Below are 27330 nucleotides of genomic sequence, written 5' to 3' on the forward strand. Positions count from 1 at the left end.
TATATTGCTAAGATCTGCCTATCAATTATAACTAAGCAAAATTTAGCGCTGCTCTTGCCTTGTGTTCTATTCAAATATGTATGCTCGAATTATTGCAAGTACAATTCGTGGCTTTTATCTCCATCCAGAAATTAAATGTATTCATTTCTGGAAATACAAATATGCATTTTTAGAAAAATAATCAATTGAGTTAGAGTTTTGGTATTTCTAAAGCAATTACTACTTGACCTTCAAGACGCGTAGTACTCATACAATACAATCAATTTATTTATTTAAATATATGCAGATTTCAGTATATTTGAGCACTTTTATGTGTACGTAAATATATGTGTCAGGTGGTATCGGGATGTGTGAAGCCTTAGTTTAAAAATCTCGTTTGATATTTTGTTTCTTCTATTCGTATTGTCATTTTCAAGAGGTTAAGAAATTTGTATCTTGTGTTTAACGTTGATCAAGGTACATTTACAAATCTGTATTTAGCTATTGAATTTAAATAGTTTCTACAGTGCTTTTTTAATAGACATGGACATACAAGCCTTTTCACTAGCTACAGTTATTTATATATGTATTAATATTTATTCCTTACACAAACTAAATACATATACATATGTGTGTATGTGAGAGTAGCCCGAAAAGTTTCTGACCGCAAAAATAAATAGCTTAAATAAAGTTATATTACAGTAAATTTAACAGAAATTAAAAATTATTATAATTAAATCATTTAAATCAATCATTTAATTTTATACTATATTAAAACTATGTTTTGTAAACGAAAAGTTAATTTCATTGTCATTTAAAATTACAATATATATTTATATATTTGTTTATATGTATGTATGTATACTGCAGCTAGTATAAACGAGAGTAGGTATATGTATACATATGTATGTATGTATATTTAAAGTTTGATATATATGTATGTACATACATACATATGTATGTATATACTCTCGTGTATGAGAATGAACAGTTAACCAACCATAGTTTAAGAGCTTATAATTGCTGACTATACTCTAGAAAAGCACATTGACATAGAGACGATATGACGGGGAGTCAGAGATTTCCCTGTTCGAGAGGTCTACAGCAGGTTGCAGGCATTGGAGTGCATGCGATGCGAGTGTCTGCCGTTGCCATGGCCTCCGAATCCGCTGCAGCACTGGTGAGTAATGGGACCCGATCTGCGTGCGTGCTGGAAACTCTGGCTATTGCTCATCTTTGGCTCGTGCAGCGAATGATGGCAGCTGGGCGCATGACTATGTCTGCAAAGATTTGCATGAGGCTAAGCTCTTGCTGTTGCTGCACATGTCACATGTCAGATAGTGGCTTACCCATGATTACAAATGCTCGAGTCGGATATGGAGCTCGGCATCATGCGACCCAGTGACTGTGCAGGTGGGGGTGGCAGAAATAGTGGACAGCCGCCTGCAGTCGGATCGTCGCCACCGCCGTCATGTCCAAAAATGGCAAGACGCACGTTGGCCGCTTTGGCCACCGACTGTGACTCCACTTCCTGCGCTTCCTCAATCATCTTATCCAGCTTCTCCATGGCCTTTGTCTGCTTGGCAGCGAGGAAAGCTTTTCGCGCTGCCTTTGACATGGAATGGGGTCTAAAACAAAAATGTACGTATTTCGATTAATTAGCTCCACTTAATTTTTTGCTAGGTCTGACCTGGCTGGCGCAGAGCTGGAACGATGTGGTGGAGGTGAATGCAGAGAGATAGATGACATCGAATCCTTACTACCAGGTCGGCTGTTGCCGCTGCTCGCTTGCACCGCGGCTGGCGCTGTGCCTAGCACGTTCGGCGGCGACGTGCTGCGGCGCATAGGACAAACTTTGGAAATTGAAGCTCCATCAGGTGGAGCACCTGAAGCCACACAGGCGTCCTTGGCTGTCATCGCAATAGGCACATTGATTGCCTCCAGTGTGGTGCTGGTGGAAAATGTGATTTTTCTGATTAGAGTGAAGGTGGTGTCGTTCCACATTAAGTAGTCCCACTTACTTCAACTTAGTGGTCTTGTCCCGCTCCAGAGATGCGTTGGATGTGGAGGGCTTTATGCTTGCACTGCTGCATGTGGCCGATTCGCGTGCCGGCGCAGTTGAGGGAGGCGTTAGTTGATCCATGGCGGCCAGCTCCTCGGGCGTAAACTTGTCCGGATTACTGGGACGTGGCTTGGGCGGCGCACTGCCGATGCGGAAGGGCGGCGTGGGACTACTGAAGCCACATGGCGACTCACAGTTATTGTTGCTATTGCCGGTGAGTGGACCTCGGGAGCTCTGCAAGTCCTCGAGAAACTCCTCAGTGTCGAGTATAAGCGAGCCGAAGATGTCGCTGGGCGAGCGCATGAAAACGTGACCAGTGGAATTGGAACGGGATTCGCGGCGCTTATTCTGCTCTGGATAGCAGGCGCTCGTCCGCACTGGTGAATTGGCGATGCTTCTCCTGGCCACGTCCTTAAAAGTAACCGGCGAGTAGATGCGACTGCTCCGCTCATCAGCTGCAGACGTTCCGGTGCCTCCAGCATGATGAGTCAGAGCCGAGGCAGCCACCAAGGCACCGCTTGCTCCCAACACCACGTTCGACATAGCCGCCGGCGGTGCTTCGGTTGACGGCGCTGCATTGGGTGTCTGTGGCTTGGACGAAGGCAGAATGGCCTTGGGTATGGGTGTAAGCGGCGGTGCCGCGGACATGGGATTCAGCTGCAGTCCAGAGGTGAGCTGCAGCGGCAGGCGATTCTCACGGTCCTCCAGCCAGTAGGTCTTCATGGTGCCCTTGCCCTTGACATCGATCTCGCCGCGCTCGAGTATCTTGTAGCTGGGTCCAATCAGCACCTTTGTGGACTCTGATATGTGCACCTTCATGGCGATGCTGGTGGACTCCATTCGGGAGGCGGTATTAACGCTGTCGCCGAACAGGCAATACCGTGGCATTTTCAGGCCCACAATGCCGGCGACAACTGCGCCCGAATGAACGCCCACGCCTACTCCGAACGAACAAGAGGAACGTGTGAGATATACGGAATGCATGGTCTCTTATAAAAGATGAAATGGTCTTACGAATTCTCAAGTGCTGTCCCGTCGAAGGGTCCTTCAGATCGGTTATGGCATCAACCATATCCAGCGCCATATCACAGACTCTTTCGGCATGATTCGCATCCTTGTCGGGTGCTCCAGCCACTACCATGTACGCATCACCAATTGTTTCCACCTTGTAGACCGAATTGCGCTCGGTGAGCGTATCGAAGATTGAGTACATGGCATTCAGCATCGATACCACTTCCATGGGCGTAATGCGACTGCAAATCTCCGTAAACGTAACTATGTCCGAGAATAATATGGACACACTGTCGAACATCTGCATTTGGATGGATACTCATATTACTTTCACTTAATCTGCACGTGAGAGTACTCTTAAAGCTATCTCACCTCACAGGTATCTATGGGATTCTCGCCGCGTCTCAAACGATCCGCCACCTGCTTGGGTATCATTTGATATAGGAGCTCATCGGTGCGTCGCATTTCCTCGTCCAGCTTTCGCATAGACTCCTCCAGTTTCTTGGACTTTTGCTGCTCCTGGTCCAAGGCTAATTTCAGTTCCACGGATTGTTGTGTGCCTGCCAGCATGAGATCTCTGCTGAAGTCGTGCATGGACAGATCGTTAATGTAGAGTCCAGTTGTGATAAGGGACGTGAGATCCGGCATTACTGGAGTGCCCAGGAACATTATCATTCGCCAATTTTCCATATAAACCATTTGACCTGTAACACGTTGCTTAAATTATTCAATGTTTATAGAAAATGTTCTGTAATCTTAAGATTATTAGATATAATACGCTGAATCCGTTAAAAATGGGAAATCAGGAAATCTTGATGATGATGACCTATCGATTTTCCGTCTGTACCTTCGCTCATATGGATGAAGTGCGTTTCAGCAAGACCCCAAATAAAGATTGTGACTAAATTGTGTTTTGCATTATCAATCGATAATTTACATTTAATTTGCTACATAGTCTAAGCAATTAATTGCGCGAACTGGGATATAACACTATTGATAAAGGGATTAAAAACTTGCTGATGATGAGTGTTGTATATATCATTTGTAAAGCCAAACATGCCATTATGAACTCCAAACTTTCAGCTAAAATATTTATAAAATTAATTTTTGTCTGCTTTGATAAACACAATGCGTATTTAAACAAGTAAGAAGGCTCTAGTCGAGACTGCTCGACTAGGAGATACCCTGAACTCTCTAATCTGATATTCTAATCATTCTGTAATTCTTTTATGCACATATACACGCATACACATGCATCCACATGCACGTACAACAACGCGCTCTGCTAACCGCGTTTTTACAAATTGGGGGCGAAATTACAAAATGTTTGTATTCATCATATGTATATACACAGTAAATTTGAAGTCAATTTTTCGATTATTCTCGATAAAAAAGTTATCAGATGAGTTATCGAAAAAATAAAGCAAACTCGTACTGCGTATGGTATATACGAGTATGCACACAATATTTCAGCTCTCTAGCTTTCGTATCTTAAGAGATCGACGCACTCATACTGACGGACGGACGGACAGACGGACATGGCTATATCGACTCAGCTCGTCGTCCTGATCAAGAATATATATACTTTATGGGGTCTGCGATGATTCCTTCTTTTTCCTGCTTTTACACTAAACCATTATACCCTAATTTCCCATTTTCAATGGGTTCAGGGTATAAAAACCGAGATCATTACGGGTTGATTCGGCTACTCCAGCAGAGTTTTCTTTTGTATTTTCAGTAGCAGACTCTAATCTAAGCTAATATACCTTTCAGTCTCAGAGACTTCTCCGGCTCGCTGCCATCATCATGCAGCAGCAGATCCTCATTTTGGGCATCCAAACGCTCCGTAACTGGATCCACGGTAACCAGCTCGAATATATTGTTCGTGCGATTGAGTATCTAATGGGGGATAGGAGAGGAGAATGTAAGCCGGAGAAAGCAGAGGCAGGGGGACTAGCGAAGCACATACAGTTTGAAATTTGAATGCAATTAGCGGGCGCACGAGGTCGAACCAGGCTGTAATCTTCTTGCCTAGCAGCTCGGGCAGGATAACCATCAAAGAGTTGCCAATACTGCGCACCACCATATCAGCGCTGCAGGCAGGGATTAGAGTTAGTTGTTGCTAAAGCCCTTTGGAGGTTCGTGTAATATATTCAGACAGCTTTGCTTACCCAAACACGATGCAGAACGGAAATATCTCAAAGAGCACGTGCGCACTGATGGGCAAGTGCTTCTCCTCGCGGGTCATGGCCAGGGAGGCGAGGGTGAATGCGCGATTATCGAACGTCAGCTGAAAGGTCACGTGGACCGTATCAAACAGAATCTCCTCACGGACCAGCTCAATGTGCATCTCCTTGTGGTAGAAGTAGCGCGCCACCTCTCGTATCTGCCCCATCGTGTAGTAGACAAAGCCCCGCCTCTTGGATCTGTAGTGAAGTGTGAGTCCCTGTTTGGTCTCGTTCTCACATATGAAACTGGGCGCACGCATGCGTGGGTATGAGAACTTCAGATACTCATGCAGATTGTCCAGGCCGTTGAGAAAGTCACGCATGTGCCGTCCCAGTACAGACAGCACCCGATCGTATCCATATTGACCCACAAAGCCAACAAAGTAGACGCCCAAACGGTCCATAAACTCGCGCTCCGAAACCCCCAGAACCTAAGAAAAACACAAAATATACAATAGTAGATAAAAAATTATTTCATTTGTGATTAAAAATAATAAACATAAATTTGATTAATTGTTATTTAGAATTTTTACAAACATTTTTTATGTTATATTTTATAAATCATTTACAAAATTTGTTTTTATGTTTATAAATATGTATTACATATTAAAAATAATTATATATAAATAAGTATTAAATAGATTTTATTTATAATTTCTAATTAATGTAATTTTTATTCATATTTTTTATTAAGAAAATAAAAATTCTTATATATATATTAACATATGTTAACAGGTTTTTCAAATGTATATAATTTACATACTTTTAAAATTAAAGTTAAAATTTATTTATTTATTTCTAATATTTTTTGTTAGTATTATCTTTTTATACCCTGAACCCATTGAAAATGGGAAATCAGGGTATAATGGTTTTGTTAAAAGTATGTAACAGGCAGAAGGAGGCGTGGCAGACCCCACAAAGTATATATATTCTTGATCAGGGCGACGAACTGAGTTGATTTAGCCCTGTCCGTCTGTCTGTCCGTCCGTCCGTCCGTCCGTCCGTCCGTCCGTCCGTCCGTCCGTCCGTCCGTCCGTCCGTCCGTCCGTCCGTCCGTATGTATGAACGCGTCGATTTCAGAAGATATAGGAGCTAGAGACTTCAACTTTTTTTTAAAATGTCCGTATATATCACGCGGATATCGAGTTTATCACTAAAAAACGATAACTCATTCCGATACTTTTTTATCGATAAAAAACCTTATCGAAGATCACTTTAAAAATTATATCTCCTACATCTTTCAAGCTAGAGTCTCCAAATTTAAAATGTATATTAAGATGAAATTTATACAATTTCGGTTTTTGTTAAAATTTACCCCCCACCCCTAAATCCACCCCCTCACCCTCATCTTTGTAAAAGTCGTATATCAAATACTAGAGACTTGAGCTTCGGTATACACATACATTTTAACATTATGATTACGTTCTGAAAGTTTCATTACGATCGTACGTCTAGAAATTAAATTATTCCACAAATAAGTTCTCATAATATCGCCAACACTGCAGCGCAACCCAAGCGCAATCGCCTGTATATGCGTGTGTGTGTGTGTGTGCATGTGTTTGTAAGCGTGTGTGTGTGTGCGTGTTATTATTAATTTATTGAAATATCAGTTGATTGTAGGGTTCAGGGGATCTCGTAGTCGAGCAGTCTCGACTAGAGCTTTATTTCTTGTTTTAAATTAAATTATTTTTTTCGAAGCTTTTTGCTCACCGTTTGCGCTTTCTTGGCCAGTTTCTGCAGAAGATTCTCGGGGTACACCTGATGGACACTGAACGAAGGCGCATCGATGCCCGCCTGTCGTCTGATGTCCTCCCATTTCTCCTCGCCGTACACCGATTTGATGTACTCGGAGAGGTTCTCCAAAAGTAAGCCATACATCTTAGCGAAGCTTCGATTTAATTCGCCTTATTTGGGTTTAAACTCAGTTAGCGCCTGGCATTTTTTAAGGAATCGCAGTAGTTTTTACCTGTGAATATATATATCGGTAATTAATTAATTTGCTACAACGGATAATATGTATAAATATAAAATTTTTTTTGGCCTTTATTATAGATAATCGAGCTTGACTAAGGAACAGCATATCGATAAAATGTGTTATATCTCTTAATTTAAATATGACTCTTGCCTAAGCTAAAAAGCTCCCTAAAACCCAAGCTTGTTTACATTTTTGTTCGGCTCGTCACAACAAACTGGAATTGATTTAGCACATTTCTCACATTAAGTATACGCCCCATGGTGCTTTTCAGGCGAATTGCATTAGAATTTGTGGTCAGCACCGGGTGGCTTCGGTTTTCTGGGATAACTGTTCACATTGTGGGCGAATCCCCGGAGGCAAGCGAGCATCCAATGCTGACATTTTTGAAATGCGCCAGACATTTGGCGCCTCATAATTTATGCCAGCCCCAAAGCAAAATCTTATAATTTTTTTTTTGTTGCCCATGGCGAAATATGTCAATAGATTGGCTCATCTTTTGATGCAAGGATTTCATCAGCTTGCGGTTTAAGTCAACAAACGGGCGGCCAAGTGATAGAAAATTTGTGATTATTTGGCAAAATTGTTGACTTTTCATTTGGCATGGCACGTTTTCAAGATTCACTCAGTCACGATTCTTGAGGAAATAGCTAATAAAATGAGCATGCCAATGCCTTAGCCTGGCCACATCTCAATGACGGATAATTTATGAGTTCTCAACTTGAGCAATCAATATGAACTCTAATTTTTGGGTTCTATTCATGAAAGTGAAATGGGTATATTGTTTTCGAGCAATGATGGCCAGTCTGTTCGCATGAACGGCTACGATTTTGCTGCTATTGGGAGCTAGAGAACAAAATAATATTCCTGTTCGATAGTGTTAGGATTCACCAACCAGTCGATAAATACTATATTTAATTTAATTGTTACCAATGGCAAATTGGGAAGATCTGTATCTGCAACAGATTTTGTTGGAAGTGCAATGGAAGTTAACATTAACATAACATACCTATGTTATCTGGCAACCTCATACAATGAGTGTACTTGAGATTCCACTCACTATACTCTTATTCCCTATTGATGTGATAACGGAACCACATCGCGTTTACTTTCGTTGGCCAATTAACATCCAAACGTTTTACAGATACGCTAAATTATATTAACGTTAACCTTATCCATAATTTGTATGCTTCCTATATATATCCGATATAAACAGATTCCTTTCGATATGAAGCTGGTTGACGAAGTGAGTGGCGTGGAATATATTGAGTGCAAATGCAAATGCTCTATATTTCCATCTGTATGCAAACCGTAGACGAGGTAAAAGCAATTCAATTTGTTTTGAACTTTTTCTGCTCCTCGCTGTATTGTGAAATGCATCAACAAATTATCTAGAAAATTGATTTGTCAATAGGAGAGTGCATAAAATAACAAAGTTTGCAGCTGGCAGCAAATACAATTAGATGCACGAGCAGCCAGGCGGAACGGTCTGAGTAAGCACATTCAATTATAACGCATACGCAGCGTGCGCCGATAGAGCTTGTCTCGCTATGGCTTGAATGCTTCTGCCATCAAGTCAGCCATTCAAGTTAATTTGGACTTAAGTCGGGCAGAGCATGCCTTACTGCGCGAGCGGGCGACCGGCCTTTATTGCCGACGTAAGTGGCTGTTAATTGAGCCAAGTCAATTTATATGTACACAGCCAACAATTGAGTGTAAATGCGCAGGACAATTGCTATTTATATAGTGCGGCATGGTTTACTGGCACATTCGTTGGCAATCTGAGCAGTGGCTCGCCTCGAATCAACGCTAATTCAATTGCATTCAAAGGCACCTGCACCTGCCGCTGCAGCTAACTAGGGGCCGAGTAATTGGCCAGATATTCAAGCCAACATTGCCTTGAAGACGCCTCAGCACAAACTTGCATAATAAACAGCTGCGACTGCCAGCCGGTCGGACACCAGGGTGACATTCGTTACCATTACTGCTGCAGCCGGGCCGGCATATGTTCGTGTCGATTGAATGTCATATGCGCCCAGCATGAGCTGCTGTAAATTGAGTTATGCAAGCGAGCCTCGAGAGTCGAGACTCGAGGCTGCACTCGCCTACAGTCTGCTTCAAATTAGGAATTAGCTGCGAAGTACTTGCTGGCATAACCGATGAGAGCAGCAGTTTCACGGGAAAATATCACATTGAAGGTGAATTCTGTAAATAATTTCGGTGGCATGCCGCCGAGAATTCGGATACCACGAAAGTTGCGCAAAGAACATTCTCAATTACTGCTTCGCACATCCTCAGAGATTGCGTGGTTACATCAAACATGAATTGCCGTTCCATGGCTTTAATAAGGCGACAGACAACTCACGGGGCGAGTACTGCCAAAGAGAAAAGTATCGCAGAATACAAGTAGGGAATAAAATCAGACATTACTCTCACTTTGCATGGCTTTATTCACGCTTTACTGCCGTTTGTTTTGTCATAAACATATTTCATTGTATGCATTATTATTATCCCACCCATATATAAATTTATCTTTCGGCGCAGCGCATAAAATTGCCAAGCTAAAGCTAAAACAAAAAAAAAAAAAAAGGAAAAGTGGAAAAAAAGAAAATAACAAAATTTGTGGAAAATCAGGAATTTGCATTTCGCTCGCGCGTTTTACTTCACTGCATTTAATGGAAATTGTGTTTCAGAAAAAGTGAAATTTATTACCATATAAATGCAATCATATTGATTTGCTTTGAACTTTATGCTGATACTCCCTTGCGACTGCAAATGAGTATGTTGGTTTTGCGCATACAACCTCGATAATCTAGAGAAAAAATTGAACAATTCAATTGAGTGAACTGATGATTTCCTAAATTATATTAATAAATCTGGTTTCATTGACATTTAAAATATAATTATTTATTTTATTATGATTTAATCTGGTTCTTTGGGTCTTTGGACTTCGGTTTTTGGTGGGCTATTGAAACAAGAGTCTTAGGTTTAAAAACATATTTCCGTGCATTATACAGCAAGATCAAAGAGCTTTATATATCATTTTTGGTATGCTAAAAATTATATTCCATTTCTTTCAAAATTACAGAAAACGTTCTCTTAATCGGTATTAAGCTATAGCATTTGTATATCTTTCACGATTCCCAAACTTGAATAAGTAAGATTGTGGATAAGCTCTTCTTCATATCTGTATTAACAACTGAGCTGCTTGAGCGAGTATTATGCAGTCAGTTATGCGTAAGATTGCAACAATCGTACTTGGTTGCCTATTATTTCGGTCAATTGATCTCAGAGGTTGAATATAATCAAATAGCTGAACCGATTTCAGCTAAACAAAAACATAATCCCTTGACGTCAGCTGTATAGAAGAGAAGGAAAATATATTTTTAGTATTTTCCTGTTCTGTTTTTTTCTTTCTCTCAAATTTATTTGGTAAACATTATTAAAAAAGCTGGCCTTAAGGCAAATAAATCTTTTCGATATATAGAAAGCAAAGCTATTTTTAAAATACAATGATGTGCGAAGCAAGAAACAACAAAATCACATATTTAGACATGAATCTAGCAGAAATTATACAAAATCGTCAGCACAACATTGTTAGATATATAAGTTAACCAAAAAACAATAATCATAGCAACAACTTTCAATTTTAGTTCTGGCGCGGCTCGTTCACCTCTGCTCTAAGCCATTTGGCATTGGACATTTCGAAGGCCCTCGAAACACTTGTGCCAAACGCCTCAAAACATTGTCCAAAATGCTGGCATACAGTTCTTTGGGTAAAATATTATTTATTTATTTTTTTATTACATTTTCGTTGTCTTGTTTTTATTGGTCAATTACGCCGCGGCATTTATTTATGAATGGAATACAACGGACGTGCAAATATCTCGACAGATCTGCCCATTTGTTTATATTTTAGGTATATGATTGTGTTTTACATTTTGCGCGTTTCAAATGCCAAAATAATAAACAGGATGTGACTCTCTGCTCAGGTCTGTGACGTCAGCACCCCATCAACTGGGTGTAGTGATCAAATGCTATCCGAGGAAGTACTCGACCGTGGAAGGAAACACAGTGGGTGGTAATTTGTGAGATTTGATGAGAAACTCAGTAGAATAATAGTTGTCGTTCTAAGGGAAGGAAAGTGCTAAGCGAGGACTGCATTGTATATAAAAGCTTTCCGATGTGACTTGATTTTCTGGGTATATCTACAGGGAAGGTCAACAATTATCCAGCATCCAATACCGATCGAAATACTCGTATAATATAAATCACTAAAGGCCATAGATGTTAAATAACGGTAGTTGATGTCAGTATGAAGTATCTTTCACTCTCGTTTTGATTAAACTCAGAGAGCAATCGATTAGGTCGGCTTTACAACTAGTATTTCGATAGAATTAAGCCATTTGCTCACCTACAGAGTCTCTTTATGTGATGATCCTTAAACGATGTTCGTTAAAAGAGCGCCAGGCAAATAGCTGAATTGAATGCTCAAACGAAAGCAAAACAAAAAGCATCGAAAACTCTTACCCAGAGTTAGGGCAACTGAATATGAGAGTAAAGAATAAAGCGGTTAACTGTTATTTGCCAGCTATGCTAAAGACTCATTCTAGACATGCCATAGCGATCTTGGGTTTGTATAGATAATCCTGTGTGCGCCTCGTTAAGGATAGATAAAGTAGTCCAGATAGGAAATTTAAACCTTTAGTCGATTATTGTAGAAGTGTCAGTTGTATATATTTTATTGATTATATATTTGTATTAACATATGTTTTTAGTGAAAATTAATCCACACAAGTATAAAGTCTAAATTACCAGTTTATAATTCAAATTTAACTTGAATACACAAAATTATTTCCAAATTGTTTAAGAAAATCGGTTTTTATTTATATTACATTAAAAACATATATATATAATATTTTCATATATTTTTTAGATTTAATATCTCAGAGAAATGATTTAGTAACATGAATTCCTGCTTGACAAGAAAGTTTCTTTAAGTTAATAATATCATTCATATTTTCATGTCTGAATTATTCATAAAAAAAATTGTGTAAAACCAAAGTATATTGATTTTAGATTTGCTACTTCATCATAATGTTTGGTAAAAAAAAAATAATAATAATAATAATGAGGAGGAATAGAACAACCTTGTATAAGTTGTCTTTTCTTTAGAGACACGTGCCCATCGCAAATCCCAACTAATTAAGCTAGACAAACTGCGACTGTCAGCAACAGTGTTTCAAAGCCCATAAAATGTTCTCATTTGACTGGCAACAACAAAATAAACAAACAAACAAACAGAAATGAAAAGGCAAAGTAAACACATTTGCAGGCAAATGACTTTTGCAATAAATGGAAAACTAAAGCAAGCATAAAAATATTCTTAAAAGACTGCGATGTGATCCACTGCCAGCTTTTCGCGGCTTGTTATCATCAATCATGTCAAATTATGACCACATATTCCACAGAATGCAAAAGTGCATACCAATTTGGATTTTACAAAGCTGACCTCAATGTCCTTGACCATCGCCATGTATCGCACCAGATGGATGTGCAAATTTGTCATGGCTATTGACAGTGAGTGATGACGTGCTAGGAGGTGCAAATTGTTTTGCAGATTTTGACAGGCCTCACTTAGATAGAAAGAGTTTAATGTAATTTAATAAACTTATTGCAGTCTGGATTTGATTTAATATGGGGTTAAAGCTTATAGAGTTTCGTAAGATAATAGAAATAGTTTAATATACCTAATAAAACTCGTTGTTGTTTCAATGAAAGCGTTTCTGAAGAGAAACCCAACTCGTTGCAGACTGAATTTAGCCAAAGCCGAAAGAGTTTTGCTTCAAAGTGTCCGCTGGATAAAGCTATTATTTATTTTGATTTATCTTGAAAGGTGGCAAAAACATTTTAATGAATTTATAAACAATCGAAATGTCTGAAAGCCAAATACATTATAGAAGCCAGCACAACACCTACTTGGCAAATAAATATCTGCTGTATACATAGCTGACTTATGTACACGGCATATACACACATATGAATTCATGCATGACTGTAATTATGAGGCTAACAATTAATTTTCAAGTTCACTTGCGTGGGTAATGCCGAGAGCTGTACCAAGACCCACCAGGGCATATACATACATAGTACATATGAAAATACTGATATTCACAGAGAGAGAGACCGAGATAGAGCGAGGGAGCGAGAGAATGGTAGATGGAAGTGTATATATATATGATTCGAGAGTCGTAAACATACAGTTATACATATTTGTATGTGTATGCATATTTATTTTTATCATTGGGTAAATGTATTTGAAAATTTTTGCGCGTTGAAGGTGGCTGCTATATGTTAAGGTTAAATATACATAGCATAGAGGCTATAGAGGCTATACGGTATCGAAAGCTTTTCAGTTTCGTTTAAATTTATATATTTTTGTGCTCTCCACACAAACGAGAAATATTCTGGTTAACTTAACATAACATAGACAAGTTCACGTAATGTGGAAAATTGCTCATACGCCGCGTTGACATTGTGAGTTTTCAGTCTCGTTTCGTTCCATTTCGCTCGACACCCGAACAGCAGTGCGCAATAATTTAGGCTATTCAAAAAGAGAATTAATGTTTTTTCTCATTATATATACACATTCAAATTCAAATATACAAATTACTGTAGATATTTAATTAGAATAAATCTATTATAAATATGGCTGTCTGTTAAGCTGACAGTGTGGCATTTGGTCAATAGTTTATGGGAAATTATTTGGCAACAGCTAAATTACAGCTGTGATGCACTTCAAGAGCGAGAGTGTGCGAGCGAGAGAGATCTCTTCGTATATGTAGGCGACGAGCGAGAGGGAGAGTGAGAGCGCACAAAGAAATTATCTTAATAATTGACCTCATTTCCTAATAATTGCCTCATATATATGTAGATTATTTATGGTATATTTTTGTGGGCGCAGCGTGAAATTCTTAGTTGGCAAATAATTGGGATTTTTTTTATAAATAATTTATTCGTCTGTCTTAAAGTTAAGCTGGGTTAAGTCCAAGAGGTTACAAGTTGGTGGAAAAAAGAGCTAAAACCATCTTGGCTAATAGCTTTGGTGTGAGCTTTCTCTGTTGTGGTCAGCGCCAATTGGGAATTATAAGCGATAGCTCGTGCTAAACACCTCAGGGAATAGCGGCTTGTGTAACTGATGTGCTTTCATTGAAGTCCTGGAACGTATATTAAAGCTTTGCCCTGAAGCGAACTCCCTGAGTCAGCCATTCTATTGATGGTACTTGACCTAAAATGGGAAAAATATTTGCAGATGACTTTAATAATTAGTGCCAGCGACTTTTTTGCATTTACATATTTTTTAGTCTGCACATAATCTGCTTTTAACAATCTAATTTTAACTCATTGAATAACTTATAATAAAAGTTATTATTTATATCAACTAAAATTTGTAAATAAAATTTGTAGACTATTGCTTTATCATACAAAGCATTCAATACTTATATACTCAAATAGTTATCTAGCTACAATACTGTGTTAATGTACTCTCCTTGCTTATGTACCATAAGTATAAGGATTTTAAATGGCGATGAATTATATATTCATAGCATCATAGCATCATAGCATCATCGCAAGTAAAGTATAAAAATTATACAATTTGTTTTTAATCTGAAAAAAAAAAGACATTAGCCAAAAGCCATTCATGTTTGGTTTATAGAGAAATTCGGCCATGCAGTCACATTTGAGAATTTCTATTTTATTCTCTTTCAGAAATAATATGGATGGCCATTTAAGGGCATTTAGTGCACTTGGCACTTAGACGAACATCAAAGTAATTGAACTACTTTTAGTTTCGATTTGGCTATGTTTTTTTTTTCGTTTTGCTTTTCTTTTGGCATTTTCAAAAATGAAACCAAATTGTTGCACTTGGCCGATTCGAATGTGTGCCAGAAAGTAAAAGTTGAGACGATTTTTAATACGAAACTTTGAATAGGTGCAATTTACAATTCGATTTGCCAATTGAGTACTTTGCCAGGTATTTCCCAAGCGTTTGTTTTTGTTTATTGTTTCTATTTTTCTCTTCGCCTTAGGTGCTCTTGTCCACAAAGTCAAGATCAAGTCCACACAATTGTGTTAGAACCATTTGTATACCTTTTTTTTAAAGAAAAATTCAGATCTTCTGCCTTACATAACATAAACAAACAGGTGCAAAGTCCATTGCAGTTGCAACCGCATTTTTGAAGCCTAAAAATTGGCGCAAATTTAATTTTGTTTACAAGCAAATTCAAATTTTGTTTATAAGCAAATTCGAAAATTGACATTGAGTCATTCTCTGCAAATTAAACATTTTGTATCAACAGTTAACTGGAAGGTTCAGCAGGCCACTATAAATATTTGTGTATTTTTTAAATCTAGAGATTGGTAGAGATATTTTTTTGTCTTTCGATCGGATGTCACCTACGCCCACATTCAACCTGCGGTAGATGTTTTAGCTGCTTGTGCTTTCAGCGAATCTGCTTTGTTTATTCTGTAGTGTGGTCTTTTAGTCTACGCACGGGGCAATTTATTTATTTATTGACCACATGGAGCCTTCAGTTCGGCATTCAAATTCCAATTTCAATTAGCATGTACAGGTATTTCGCTGTATCAGCAAAATGCACTCATGTAAAAATACATGAAAATGCTGAAATAAACAATAAATTAAATTGAAGCGTGAGCAACGTATGCACAGGTAGTCAGAAAAAGAAAGAAATACTGAAAATTTAAGATGAGAATATTGGGAATAAATTCCCTTTCTTGTAATAGAAATTGCTTAGAACGTTAGGAATATTCATTTAATTAAGTATATTGTATATTGAGCACCTATTTTATACATATGTATATGTATATGCTTTGAGCTTCGAGTATCTTTAGACATTGCAATATTATATAGACTTCCCTCATATTAGCATCTGCTTAGTCTAACTCAGTTACTGAAGAGAAGAGCTTTTATTTGTTTATTTCCTAAATAATGTTTATCTTAAATAAATTTACTGTGCAATCTTTACATTAAACTGGACACCTTCTATCCTCTAAAGAGAGTGGAATTATTATATTTAATCACAAATACATTAAACAAACATTTTTATATTATGTACAAAATCGCTTTTAACTAAATCGGAACTCTAATTGCAAATGAATCAAAACCAAGTTCAATGCTCAGTTCAATATCACAATTGACGTAGTTTACTACGGATAATGTTTGTTCTGAATGATTTAAGAGCGTAAATATGAATGGGACCAAGTATGTAGAAAATCGTACAATAATACGAATTTATATATACACATGTATATATTAGAGTCGTACAAAGAACAGTGTAGAATAATACGATATGAAATATGGTTTTTGGCCTGTGTCTGTGTCTGTGTATGTGTATGGGTTAATATGGGACTTTCTTTTTGTGAGCATCGCCGTCATCGCCTTTGAATCCACAACAATGAGTGGGCGCTGACGCCCTCGACTGCCTCGACTACCCACCGAGATATCGGCTGAAAGCTATAGCCGAGCTTGCTGAGCTTTTCGCTACATACACGCATACGCACACACACTTGTACACTCAGACACACACACGTACGCATATTCGGTCGTCGAGGTATGGATAGAGATATATAGAGATCGGCTACCTACGCCGTAAAGGAATATCGTGCTTTTTTGTGAAACAAATGGCAAATGGTGAAACGAGTAAAATTGGTGAGGCGAATTTCGAATGGTTTGCAGTTTGAAAAAATTCTTCGTTGAGGATAGATCGCTATTTTTTAGGAGTAAAGCAAATTGTAAGCCATATAAAATAATCAACTCTAATAGAATATGAGCAAACAAATGCATACTTATGAATGCATATCAATTGAACTCAATAATGAAACAATTACATTACTACTGAACAATTATTGTGTCGAGCAATCAACAAAGTGTATAAGAAATATATTATCTGCGAATTGAAAACGTGATCTGTCCGCCCTCATTAAAGTGGTTCCATTTCAACATGGAATTATGACAAAAATATGATTTCCAATGGCTGATTATATAAGAGCTAAAGACATTTGATACCAAGTGAACATTAATGAACTTGATTGCAAATAAGCAAAGCAATTGTGAAGTGTCAAATCTGATGCAAATCTAAATACTAAACAACATTTTCGTTGAATTTAAACTTTAATTTATAATCACAAAAATTATAAAATGAAGGCTCATATTTTGAATCTGGCTTAACCACCGAAAACGATTTTTTGAAGAAATAATCTAATTCGATCTAATTGAATTGAGAATTTTGCGTCGTCTGCTTTCTCAGGAAAAATTCAACTCAAGGACATTTATAAATAACGCAAATTTAGCTGCTGCTCGCGTCGATCTTTATCACACTCGCACTCTCACATACACTCACACACACACACACACACACACACACACACACACACACGAATATATAGCCATGTATATAGAATTTTGCTAGTCAAGTATTTATGTATTTGTAGAGAATGTGAGAAATAAATGTATATAGATTTTATGATATGTATATACATACATGCGCATATATATGTATAATGCTGACGATATTATTTGAGAAATACATGTATTTTTAGTGATTGATCTTGTTGTGAAATATACATATATATATATTGTATAAATATATATACAAGTAGGCAACTATTTTATAAAATTTTGTTGAATACTTTGCTCTGCCGTTAAGTGGCACACTGTCTGTTTATTTTCGAACTGAGCAAAAGCGCCGAGTCAGCCAAGATTTGTATATCAGCCACCTCTAGGAGGAAAACAACTCTCTCGTGCGTGTTGACATTTGAACGATCGACTACAGAGCCAAAACGTGCGATACAAAATTCAGATTCGTAAAATTAGGCGTTGACAGAAAAGAAACAAAACCAAAACCAAAACCAAATAAAAAAAAAACTATTTCAAATTGGTGCAAAGTGCAAGCAACAACAAAAAATACAATAATAATACATAATATATAAATAATACAATAATAAAGCTGATAAACTTTTTGGTATTGCAGCGAACGAGTTCAACGAATATTTCTTGTGCTTGACAGACACAAAACAAATCGATCAAAATGTTCAAAAACCATTTGGAAATGATTGGGCGCAATGAGAGCCCCAGCAAGAAGGCCAAATTCTGGCAATCCTACATCAGATCCCTGAAGGGTAAGTACGCTTATAAGTTTACTGAAATATATATGTTAAGAACTATCAGTAGTCTCTCTGGCAGCTAGCATCTTTGTATTGTATTTTGAGAAATGGCATCCTATGCAAGGTATTATAGAACTGGTAGCTACATAAATAGCTCAGCAGCATATAGAATTTTGGTCTATTTTTTGGCAGGTGTCACTTTTAAAAGCTACACTCACAATCATATAAATGTGAAGAGCTTTTTTCGAAATTATATTTAAAATATATGTATATATCTGTATATCTCTTATATATGCATATTGAAAATATTTTAACTATGTGCTCATGGGCCAAACAAAGCGAAAAAATGCGGCTGTTGCGCCAAGGCAAAATAACTAGGCGATCATATAAAGAATACAAAAGAATGAAATGAAAAACGAAAAAATAAATAAATTCAATATACGAAACACATAAATGAAATCAATTTTTTGGCAATGAGCCAATAAACTGAAATAGCGCAAAAAAAAAAAAACCTAGTGAAGTAAGGCAAATAATTGAGTGTATATAGAGACGTGCATTAATATTTGATTCGCTTCCATAGGCTCCGAGGATATTCGCGCCCATGAGGCGCCAAGAGCTTCTCGCCCATACAGCTCGTACCTGGATTCGCCCACATACAGGAGCATCTACGATGAGCCCGCAACGGCCAACGAGCGCGTTCAGTCATCTGGCTACAGATACTTGCCAGTGAGCCGCGACACCTACGGCTACTCGCCACGTGCCATCTACGATCATCATTACAGCAGAACAAGTAAGTTGGCCCGTTGAATGAGCCGTTACTCTAAGTACTACTACTTTTCCTACAGCAACAGCGACAGTAACCCGCACAACTCTTTTACCTATGAGCTTTGATTGATTACTTTACTTTATTCATTCTATGGCTCAATCATGCCATCAATCAGTGCATATGCAATCATCTAACTTGAAGACTGAATTGCAAACTGCTAGTTGATTCAAGGTTCGGTCTCTTCATCAATTCATCAATTAATCAATCATAATGAAGTCCTGCTGTCAATCAGTCAATTAACGCAAATCAATCTATTTATTGATTTTGCATTCTTCTTCAATACATCAATCAGCGCGGATGCAGACTTGACTTTGTCAGGGTTTTTGATTTGATGACTCAGTCGAACGGTCAACATATTTCAATCATTGCATATGTCAATCAATAATCCATTTGCATTCGCCCTGTAGCACACCTTGAATTGCTGACGGTCTGCTAAAATTACGCTACATTTTTCTCTATGATTTCATAATTATATAAATAATAAAAGAGATGAAAATGAAAGAACCGTCTCACAGCCAAAATAGAATTACGTCAATGATTTTTAGTATTTAATTCTATTTTTTTTTTTTCATTTTTGGCAAAGGCCCACAAAAGTTGTAGGCAAAATATACACATGTTCATAAGCTTTCCTCTGGTAAACACACACACATGCAGAGATACTCCGATGGATATTTATATATACACACTATATAGCGGTATACATAAGGCTTGGGAGAACATTTTCTATTTGCTCATGCGTGCTCCGGATCAAATAACTGAGGCACACAATTTTAGATACACATTCTGTTTCTTTAACAATTTCGCGATTGTTGATAATTTGTCCATTCCCCTGCTCTATTTATTTAATACTCTACACACATCCCTGGTGCCCCCACAGTCAAATGTACTTTTTGTTTTTTTGAAACTAACCAATTTTTTCTTTCTTTCTTTTTTTCTCACAAAATGTTTCAGAAAAAACATAAATGTTTATCGACACAGAAAAAATAAGAAAACGATTTTAAGAGAATATATTTACAAAAAATATATATAACATACATATACATATATGTGTATGTTTCAACGCAGCGCACTACGAATCTTTTCTCTCTAGACAAAATCAACATTTTAGTTATACATAGATATACAATATGTTTAGTAAATATTAAAAGAGAAATCTGTAGCTGTAGCTGTGTTTAGTACAATACTCAGAATGATTTATAGACCGGTTTCTTATGTAGTTCCTCTTTTGGCTGAAATTTAATAAAAGATACTTAACTTTTTTTTTTGTTAAACAAAAAAACGTTCTATTTTTAATAAAGCATTTAATATTTATGAGACCCACAAGGTATTTTGTATCGTATTCCGAATTTAAGCTTCATTTGATTTCATATTCATGACTTTTTCATTCCCAAGGCTTATTTAGTTCAAACGCAACTTTTTTAATACTATATTTTCGTTTTTTGTTTCTTTTTTGCTGACTATTATTTGTTAAAACCCGCTTTTATTGGATAAATATCGTACGTATATCCAATTGCTTTTATTGACAAATGGGAATTAAACGCATCTGCAAATGCAAAACGCTTCGAGCCCCAATATAACAGATTTTAATAAACTCTTATTCTGCATTAAAATGTAAGCATATTGCAATTATTGTTTGAGTTACGTTCAATTTGCCTGCTTTTGCTTTTCAATAGCTGTATTTCAATTTCCATATTCGTACATCTAAATATTGATTTAAATACTTTCTTTCCACAGTTCCAGCTAATTACGATGCAGAGAAGGCATGGAATGATCATTTGAAGCGCATGCAAGAAATTGAGCGCAGGTGTGTACACATACATTATATAACACTTTGAATGTAAACTGAATCTCAATTGAAGTACTTGCACTTATCTAGTCTGTGTTAACCAATGAATCTATATGAAGTCACCGGCTTCAGTAGACAATAAAATCATATATCTTCTCATATATAGATAGGTAGCATTTGATTAGAGTTCGCAGTAGGATGATTGCTGCATATTATTCATAATTATACCATGGACCTAATCAAAAATATCATTTTTTTCAGATACCCATCTCGCTATGGTCTCTACTTGAGAGACAAGCCACTCACACCAAACTCTTTGGTGCCTTTGGAATACGAGCCAGAGGATAAGCTGTTGGCTGAACTTAACAAGGGTAAGGATATCAAAGACATTTTCTAAATACGTCAAAAAAACACTCAAGAACATCAACAAATTGAGTAACCAACACAGCAACAACAACATCAACATTTATAAGAAAATCTACGAAATTTAAAGTCGAATTCAAATACTTAAAAAAATGATTTGTAAAACTGTCAGAAAATTACAAAATGTAAGCACGAAAAAAATAGCGAAAAAGCAACATCTATTCGAAGCAAAACAAAAACAACAACAGAATTTTTTCAAATTCACTCAAACAAATTTACAGACATTAAAAAAACAAAAACATCAACAACATGAAAACACCAATTCGAAACTTGACGGGCAAATTTTTTAGCACAAGAAATTAGCCTTGTTCAAGTTTCCATTTGACGATTTCTAAATTCGAATATTTGCCCGATCGAACTATGTGTCTTTAACTCTGTATCGTATATACTATATCTTGCAGCAATTCAAGTTTGAAGCGCTGAGCGTTTACATTCGAGAAAAGCTAACTGGTTAAAGGCTTTTGTTTTGGCATAGCTTTAGTAAATTGTAAAATTATGCAGAAATTGTTAATGATATGATAATATGTCTGTAAAAAGAATCCACCCCAATATAGTAAATGAAAAACAAAACAAAACAAAATAATTTCGTTAAATGTTTCATTGTATGATATGATGCTTTACTTAATTTTTATTTTTAACTTATTTATACAACATGAGAAAAACAACAACGAAAATAATAAAACCAAACCAAACATATATAAAATAAAAACAAATGCTAATTTTAATTTAGATATAATCGGCAGATATCATCGATTAAAATTTATATACATACATATATCTCTATATATATTAAACATTTTAACTTCCCGTTGCATTCAGATCACGCCAGCTCTATCGATCCCATCATTAAAACCAAAAATCCATGTCCAACTACTTTTTTTCTAACAGCTGTACCATAGATAAATCTGAGCTCTATATATATATATACATATATATATATATATATATATATATATATATATATATATATATATATATATATATATATGAACTGAACTCATTACTCCGAGCGTAACTTTAGATTATTACAAAAGGAATTAATCAATAAAAACTTTGAAATACAAACCAACTGTGTTTTGCATATAATTTTTGCCGACAAACGAGTTTTTCTGTCGTGTTTGCCTATTTCGATAAATTAACTATTTTGAATAATATTTGAAAAGTATTTTTGTTTTTTATTTCTGTAATTTGATTAATACTATCTGTTGTCCCTCGTCCACTAGTGCGATTGTCTATATCATCTCTTCGTGGCCCTCCCAGCATCCAACTACTAAAAAAGAACATAGATACATACACTGTGCGGTGCCTGTAAATAAACTGCCAATACTTAAAAGACTAAACCTTAAAATCAAATGAAATATTTAACGAATCGTATGTTCAATGTATTCAACTTATTTGAAATTATCCTTTGGCAGTATTCCGTTGAAATGCAAATTGCATAAATATAAATGTGAAACATTCATTGAATTGTTGTATCAAAAATTTCAAATCAAATTGTTTCGTGCCCACAGTTTTGTAATTTTGTACTATGTATTTTGTTTAGTGTGTTGTCAGGGATTTTGATATATGTATGTATGTAACCATCGTTGGGTGGGTTTCCTTTGGAAACTAATTTGGTAAGTACTAGCCTTTTGCTAATAGCGATTCTAATACGACTGCAGATGCAAGGATAAAGCGATGCATTTGATTAATGTGAACGATGCAAGCAGTCAACGGAGCAGAGCCACTCAACTGAATTTATTCTTATATTCTTCGCAGAAAAAGTGCTATGCACACACTTCTTTGACGTAGTCAAAAGACCTCAGAGTTTACTTAGCTAGAAAAGTGGAGAAAAATAAGCAGAAATGTCAAAGACATTGTCAAAGAGATTCCCCTATCAACAGGAGAAAGCACATTTTTATTCACGTCTCTATACGTTTGTGTGTGCCTTGCAGCTCTTAGTACACAGCTAGCTGGCTAAAGACTTAAATTTATATTCTGACATTCGATGAGGACTTGCCAGCACTCCAGTAATAGCAATATATTTGATTACTTTTGAGCTTTAAATTTTGACTCATCGGAAAGATGCCTTTTCAACTAAAATATATATTTTGTGAATTTTAATTAGATAAATAGATCATTTTATATTATTTTGATCTTCACATGCACTAAATTTTTGTATTTGATTCTTTATGGTATGGATCTCGAATCATATATGTAGGTCAGCACCCTATTGTTCAATGAAGTTTGATTAACCATTATTATTTGAATAAATCTCGTTAATATTACGAGTTTTAGTTATGTAATTTTGTATGTATATGCGCCTTATCATGTGTTAGTTACCTTTTATTAATAAGTTACAAAGAGTGGGATTCGGTTTATTTAATTTGCGAGAATTATTCATAGCGAACATGATATAAATTAATAGCAATGCATATGAAGATCGCGAACTCCTAACCAATTTAAATCGTTAATCTTATTGGGAATGCAAATTTTAGGAAACGTATTATCTGTTGAGGCAACTTGATTGCTGGCTCGTACTATAGCATTATATATTATGGTATTATTTCTGATATTTTGCAGCACGTCGCTCGGCCTCGCCGTTCCGTCCCAGCCGCACGAGCCGGGCTGGCAGCGAGCCCTATGTGCCACCGCCAGTGTACTGGAACCGTGAGGGCAGCGTGCCACGTGGCGGACCATCGGTGTTCGATCGCGCTACCAGCTTGGCTCCGTTCACGCGGCCAAGCTTCCGTGCCAGCTCGCTGGAGCCTTTGGATGAACTCTTTGAAAGTAAGTTGCCAACAATTTCTGTGGCCCCGGCCGAAGCCGAGGCCGATGTAGCAGCTGCCACTAGGCCTTCGATTTTTGAGCGCGCCGGCTCACCAAGTCCCACTCCTGTCAAAGCCGGTCGCTGGGGACCACGCCCCACCGAAGTCGCCTACGATGCTGAGGGTAAAAATCGAAATTCTTCTTATCCGTTTTCCTTTTATACAAGAAGAGACAAAATATTCTCGTTGTTGTTTTAATGGCAGTGATGATAATGACGCCGCTGATGCTGATGTTGATGAACGTGTTGAAAAATTATTGCCATATTTTTCGCGATGCGTTCGTATCTGTTTCAGTGACAGTGTCTGTCGCCAGAATTTGTCAAAATATTATATATATATATAAAATTTGTTTTTGGCTGTTATTCAACAACATTTTTATTACGTACTGCAAACAGCCATAGCAACAAAAATATATGTTAGCTCAGCAGTAAGCGCCGTGCTTAAAGTCCTTAAACCTAAACGCTACTTCCCTCCTCCACATTGCTTTTAGAATTGCCTTCCGTAGCGCCTGTTGCCTATCCTGCTATTATAAAACTTATATACTCGCTCGTCTTCTGTCCTATCCATATATATTCTTCATGTTCCTCTACTTCCGTTTTTTTTGGTAATTTTTCCAACCTCACATACGCATGGGAAATATCAAGAAAAAAAATTGTTTATGTTGTCTTTTCTTGTTTTTTTTTTGTTTAATTTTTGTTTTTTAGTTTAAATGCCAAGCCAAACATATTTTTCTTTCTGCTCTTCTTGTATACATTGCAATACAACAACAACAACAACAACTACAAAATAAAAACAACAAACAACAAACAATCAAATCTACAAATCTTATTGCATACCCTTTACCAACAACACGATGACTCTGCTACTTGACAATGACAACAACACGAACCCAATTGCTATGTCGAACCACAAACAGGACTTCCAATCTTCCATCCACGCAACCGCTTCAGGGATATGCTGAGCCCCAGCCCCAAGCTGCCGATCTCGTCGATTGTGCGCGATCCCTTCTGGTGGGATGTGGATGATCTGGTGCCCTTCCGTGCCACCTCGGTGCCCCGCGCCTCGAGCCCCGTTGCCCGTGATTCGTATTTGTCGCCGGTGAAGAACCGCTATCTATGGTCGAGACACCCAGCCAGACCTCTGACACGTAAGTAGTGCAAGGCGAAATATATTTTGTGTATACAATGCAAAGCACCCTGTATATATTCTTCTCTTGCTCTTCACTGGCAATCTGCATACCACTATCTTGGAATTCATGAAACACATTTCAAATGCTGCTCAAAGAAAACTTATTCGAAGCATGAGCGAGTTGCACATAATAGATATGATATCTTAGAGATGATTTTTCGAACTTTAGTTTATTGAACTTCCCATTGTAATTTTATTCAAAATGAATCTTTTAACATTATTATTTTTATTTTATTTACATTTTTTGTGCCCATCACAGCTGAGGCAGAGGATATTTTCTAAAACATAAAAAATGAAACATAAACATCAAAATAAAGCCAAATCACAACTCAAAATCGTTAGCTCTAATAACAACCGATGCTATATCACATAGCACTTCTGTAATTTTTTTGTACTTTAATTTACATAAATTACATGTAACGAAATGCAATACAAACAAATTGGTAAGATTATTATGTAAAACAAAAATAAAAACAATACAAAATAAAAACAAAACCCTGCAGCATGTCCAAAATACTGTTCGTGCATACTACATTATCTGACGAGTAGTATATTTCGTAGATCCCCTTGATATTCGTAGTACATTCATATACTTTTATATACTTATATAGATATTAGTAGTGGTAACAATTATTTGACATTTGAAAAACTTTAGAAATTGTGATTAACAAATTGGAAATTACCAAAATTTTAATTAGAAAATTTGCACGCAAACTTTTTCATACATGTTTTCTAATTCGACTTTATTATGACAAAACTTAATTAACGTAATTATTTTCGTAATTCCCGACAGCTCACCGCTCAATTTTGTAAACGAACGAAAACGAACAACAACAACTACACTTACAACAACAACGAATGCATCAATGGGGTCCCAAATAACCATCAACGATTAGTCTTTAGGTTTCCATGTCAAGAACCGGAAATCAGTGAAAGTAGCAAAATATATCTATATAAAGACTATATATATATATAGCCTTTGAGTCCTCAACAACGATTGAATTTTTTCAAAACTGCCAGCCCCAGAAGATCCGGGTGCTGCCTCCACTTTAATAATTGCCATCAAGTGCTTACTTCCCGTAGTAAAAGTAAACAAACATAATACATATATAATAAAAGAAGAAGAAGAAAGCAAAGGGAAACCTTTTCAGCAACAACTCTCGATATCAAACTTTTATTTGCAATTCTGCCTTTTTTTTTTTTAGCTATTAGTGATAAGTGCAAGTATATGAAAAAACAAAAAATCGATTTACATTTATTATAATAAAAGAAAAACGAAATCTCTTATGAGTCGCCCTTGAACAACCCGAGCGCCATAAACTGTTCCTTTTTTGTATATCTTAGATGCTATATATATATATATATATTATAATTATTTGTATCAATAACATAAAAAATACTCGAATTTCAAGTATAAACCGTTTCAATTTCAAAGTTCATAATTAAATTAATGCTGTAAGAATAGATGAACCTTTCACTGCATATAAGAGAGAATATCTGCCATATTATATATGCAAACTATCAAACACTGCGGCTTAGCATATTTTCAATTTGTAATATGTGTACAACAATTATAAAATTCTTGAAAAACCAAAAAATAATAAAAAGTTTAAAAAGCCCAATGCGTTTTCGATTTAAATTTCCTCATATGTTGCTTGGCGTGCTGTTAATCCCCCAACCATACCAGACGGAGGAAAGAGACAAATAATAAGGTTGAACGTTTCAGTCGACATTAGCGATTGAATAATACTTGTACATTGCCGTAGGACCACGAAATAAGTTTCTTAAAGATTTTTGTTATTTTTCTTCAAAATTCGAGGTCTTTTCTGAAAATGAATTCATTCATCCATGTGCTGTTTCTTAT

The 27330-nt window shown here is 36.6% G+C and overlaps 2 protein-coding genes across 9 annotated transcripts; one reads left to right on the plus strand and one right to left on the minus strand.

Moving 5' to 3' along the window:
* Positions 1-375: 375 nt before the first annotated feature.
* Positions 376-7221, minus strand: Gyc88E (Guanylyl cyclase at 88E). Of its 2 annotated transcripts, none has more exons than XM_089263297.1 (10): positions 6991-7221; positions 5224-5711; positions 5022-5145; positions 4819-4951; positions 3425-3756; positions 3056-3353; positions 2001-2979; positions 1670-1930; positions 1329-1607; positions 376-1259 (listed from the first exon to the last, which is right to left on the minus strand). In XM_089263297.1, the coding sequence occupies exons 1-10, from the start codon at positions 7156-7158 to the stop codon at positions 1079-1081; spliced, it is 3243 nt and encodes a 1080-aa protein (XP_089119423.1). In that variant the 5' UTR covers positions 7159-7221; the 3' UTR covers positions 376-1078. The 2 variants fall into 2 exon arrangements, with proteins under 2 accessions (XP_089119423.1, XP_089119376.1); XM_089263250.1 differs by having other exon boundaries at positions 1670-1951.
* A 9683-nt stretch (positions 7222-16904) lies between these two features.
* Mf (myofilin) lies at positions 16905-26930 on the plus strand. 7 transcript variants are annotated; one of them, XR_016197389.1, is made up of 9 exons: positions 16905-17065; positions 18304-18451; positions 19017-19226; positions 20997-21066; positions 21310-21419; positions 24034-24402; positions 25195-25425; positions 25726-25909; positions 26260-26930. XR_016197389.1 is itself a non-coding variant. In XM_030389566.2 (8 exons), the coding sequence occupies exons 2-8, from the start codon at positions 18361-18363 to the stop codon at positions 26277-26279; spliced, it is 1101 nt and encodes a 366-aa protein (XP_030245426.1). In that variant the 5' UTR covers positions 16905-17065; positions 18304-18360; the 3' UTR covers positions 26280-26930. The 7 variants fall into 7 exon arrangements, 2 of the variants coding, with proteins under 2 accessions (XP_030245426.1, XP_030245428.1); XR_016197408.1 differs by having other exon boundaries at positions 24034-24240; XR_016197404.1 differs by having other exon boundaries at positions 21018-21066.
* The last annotated feature ends 400 nt before the right edge of the window (positions 26931-27330 follow it).

The sequence above is a fragment of the Drosophila navojoa genome, chromosome 2 (genome assembly GCF_054131105.1).
Source record: "Drosophila navojoa isolate 15081-1374.11 chromosome 2, UAZ_NAV_1.0, whole genome shotgun sequence".
Classification (NCBI taxonomy): Eukaryota; Metazoa; Arthropoda; class Insecta; order Diptera; family Drosophilidae; genus Drosophila; species Drosophila navojoa.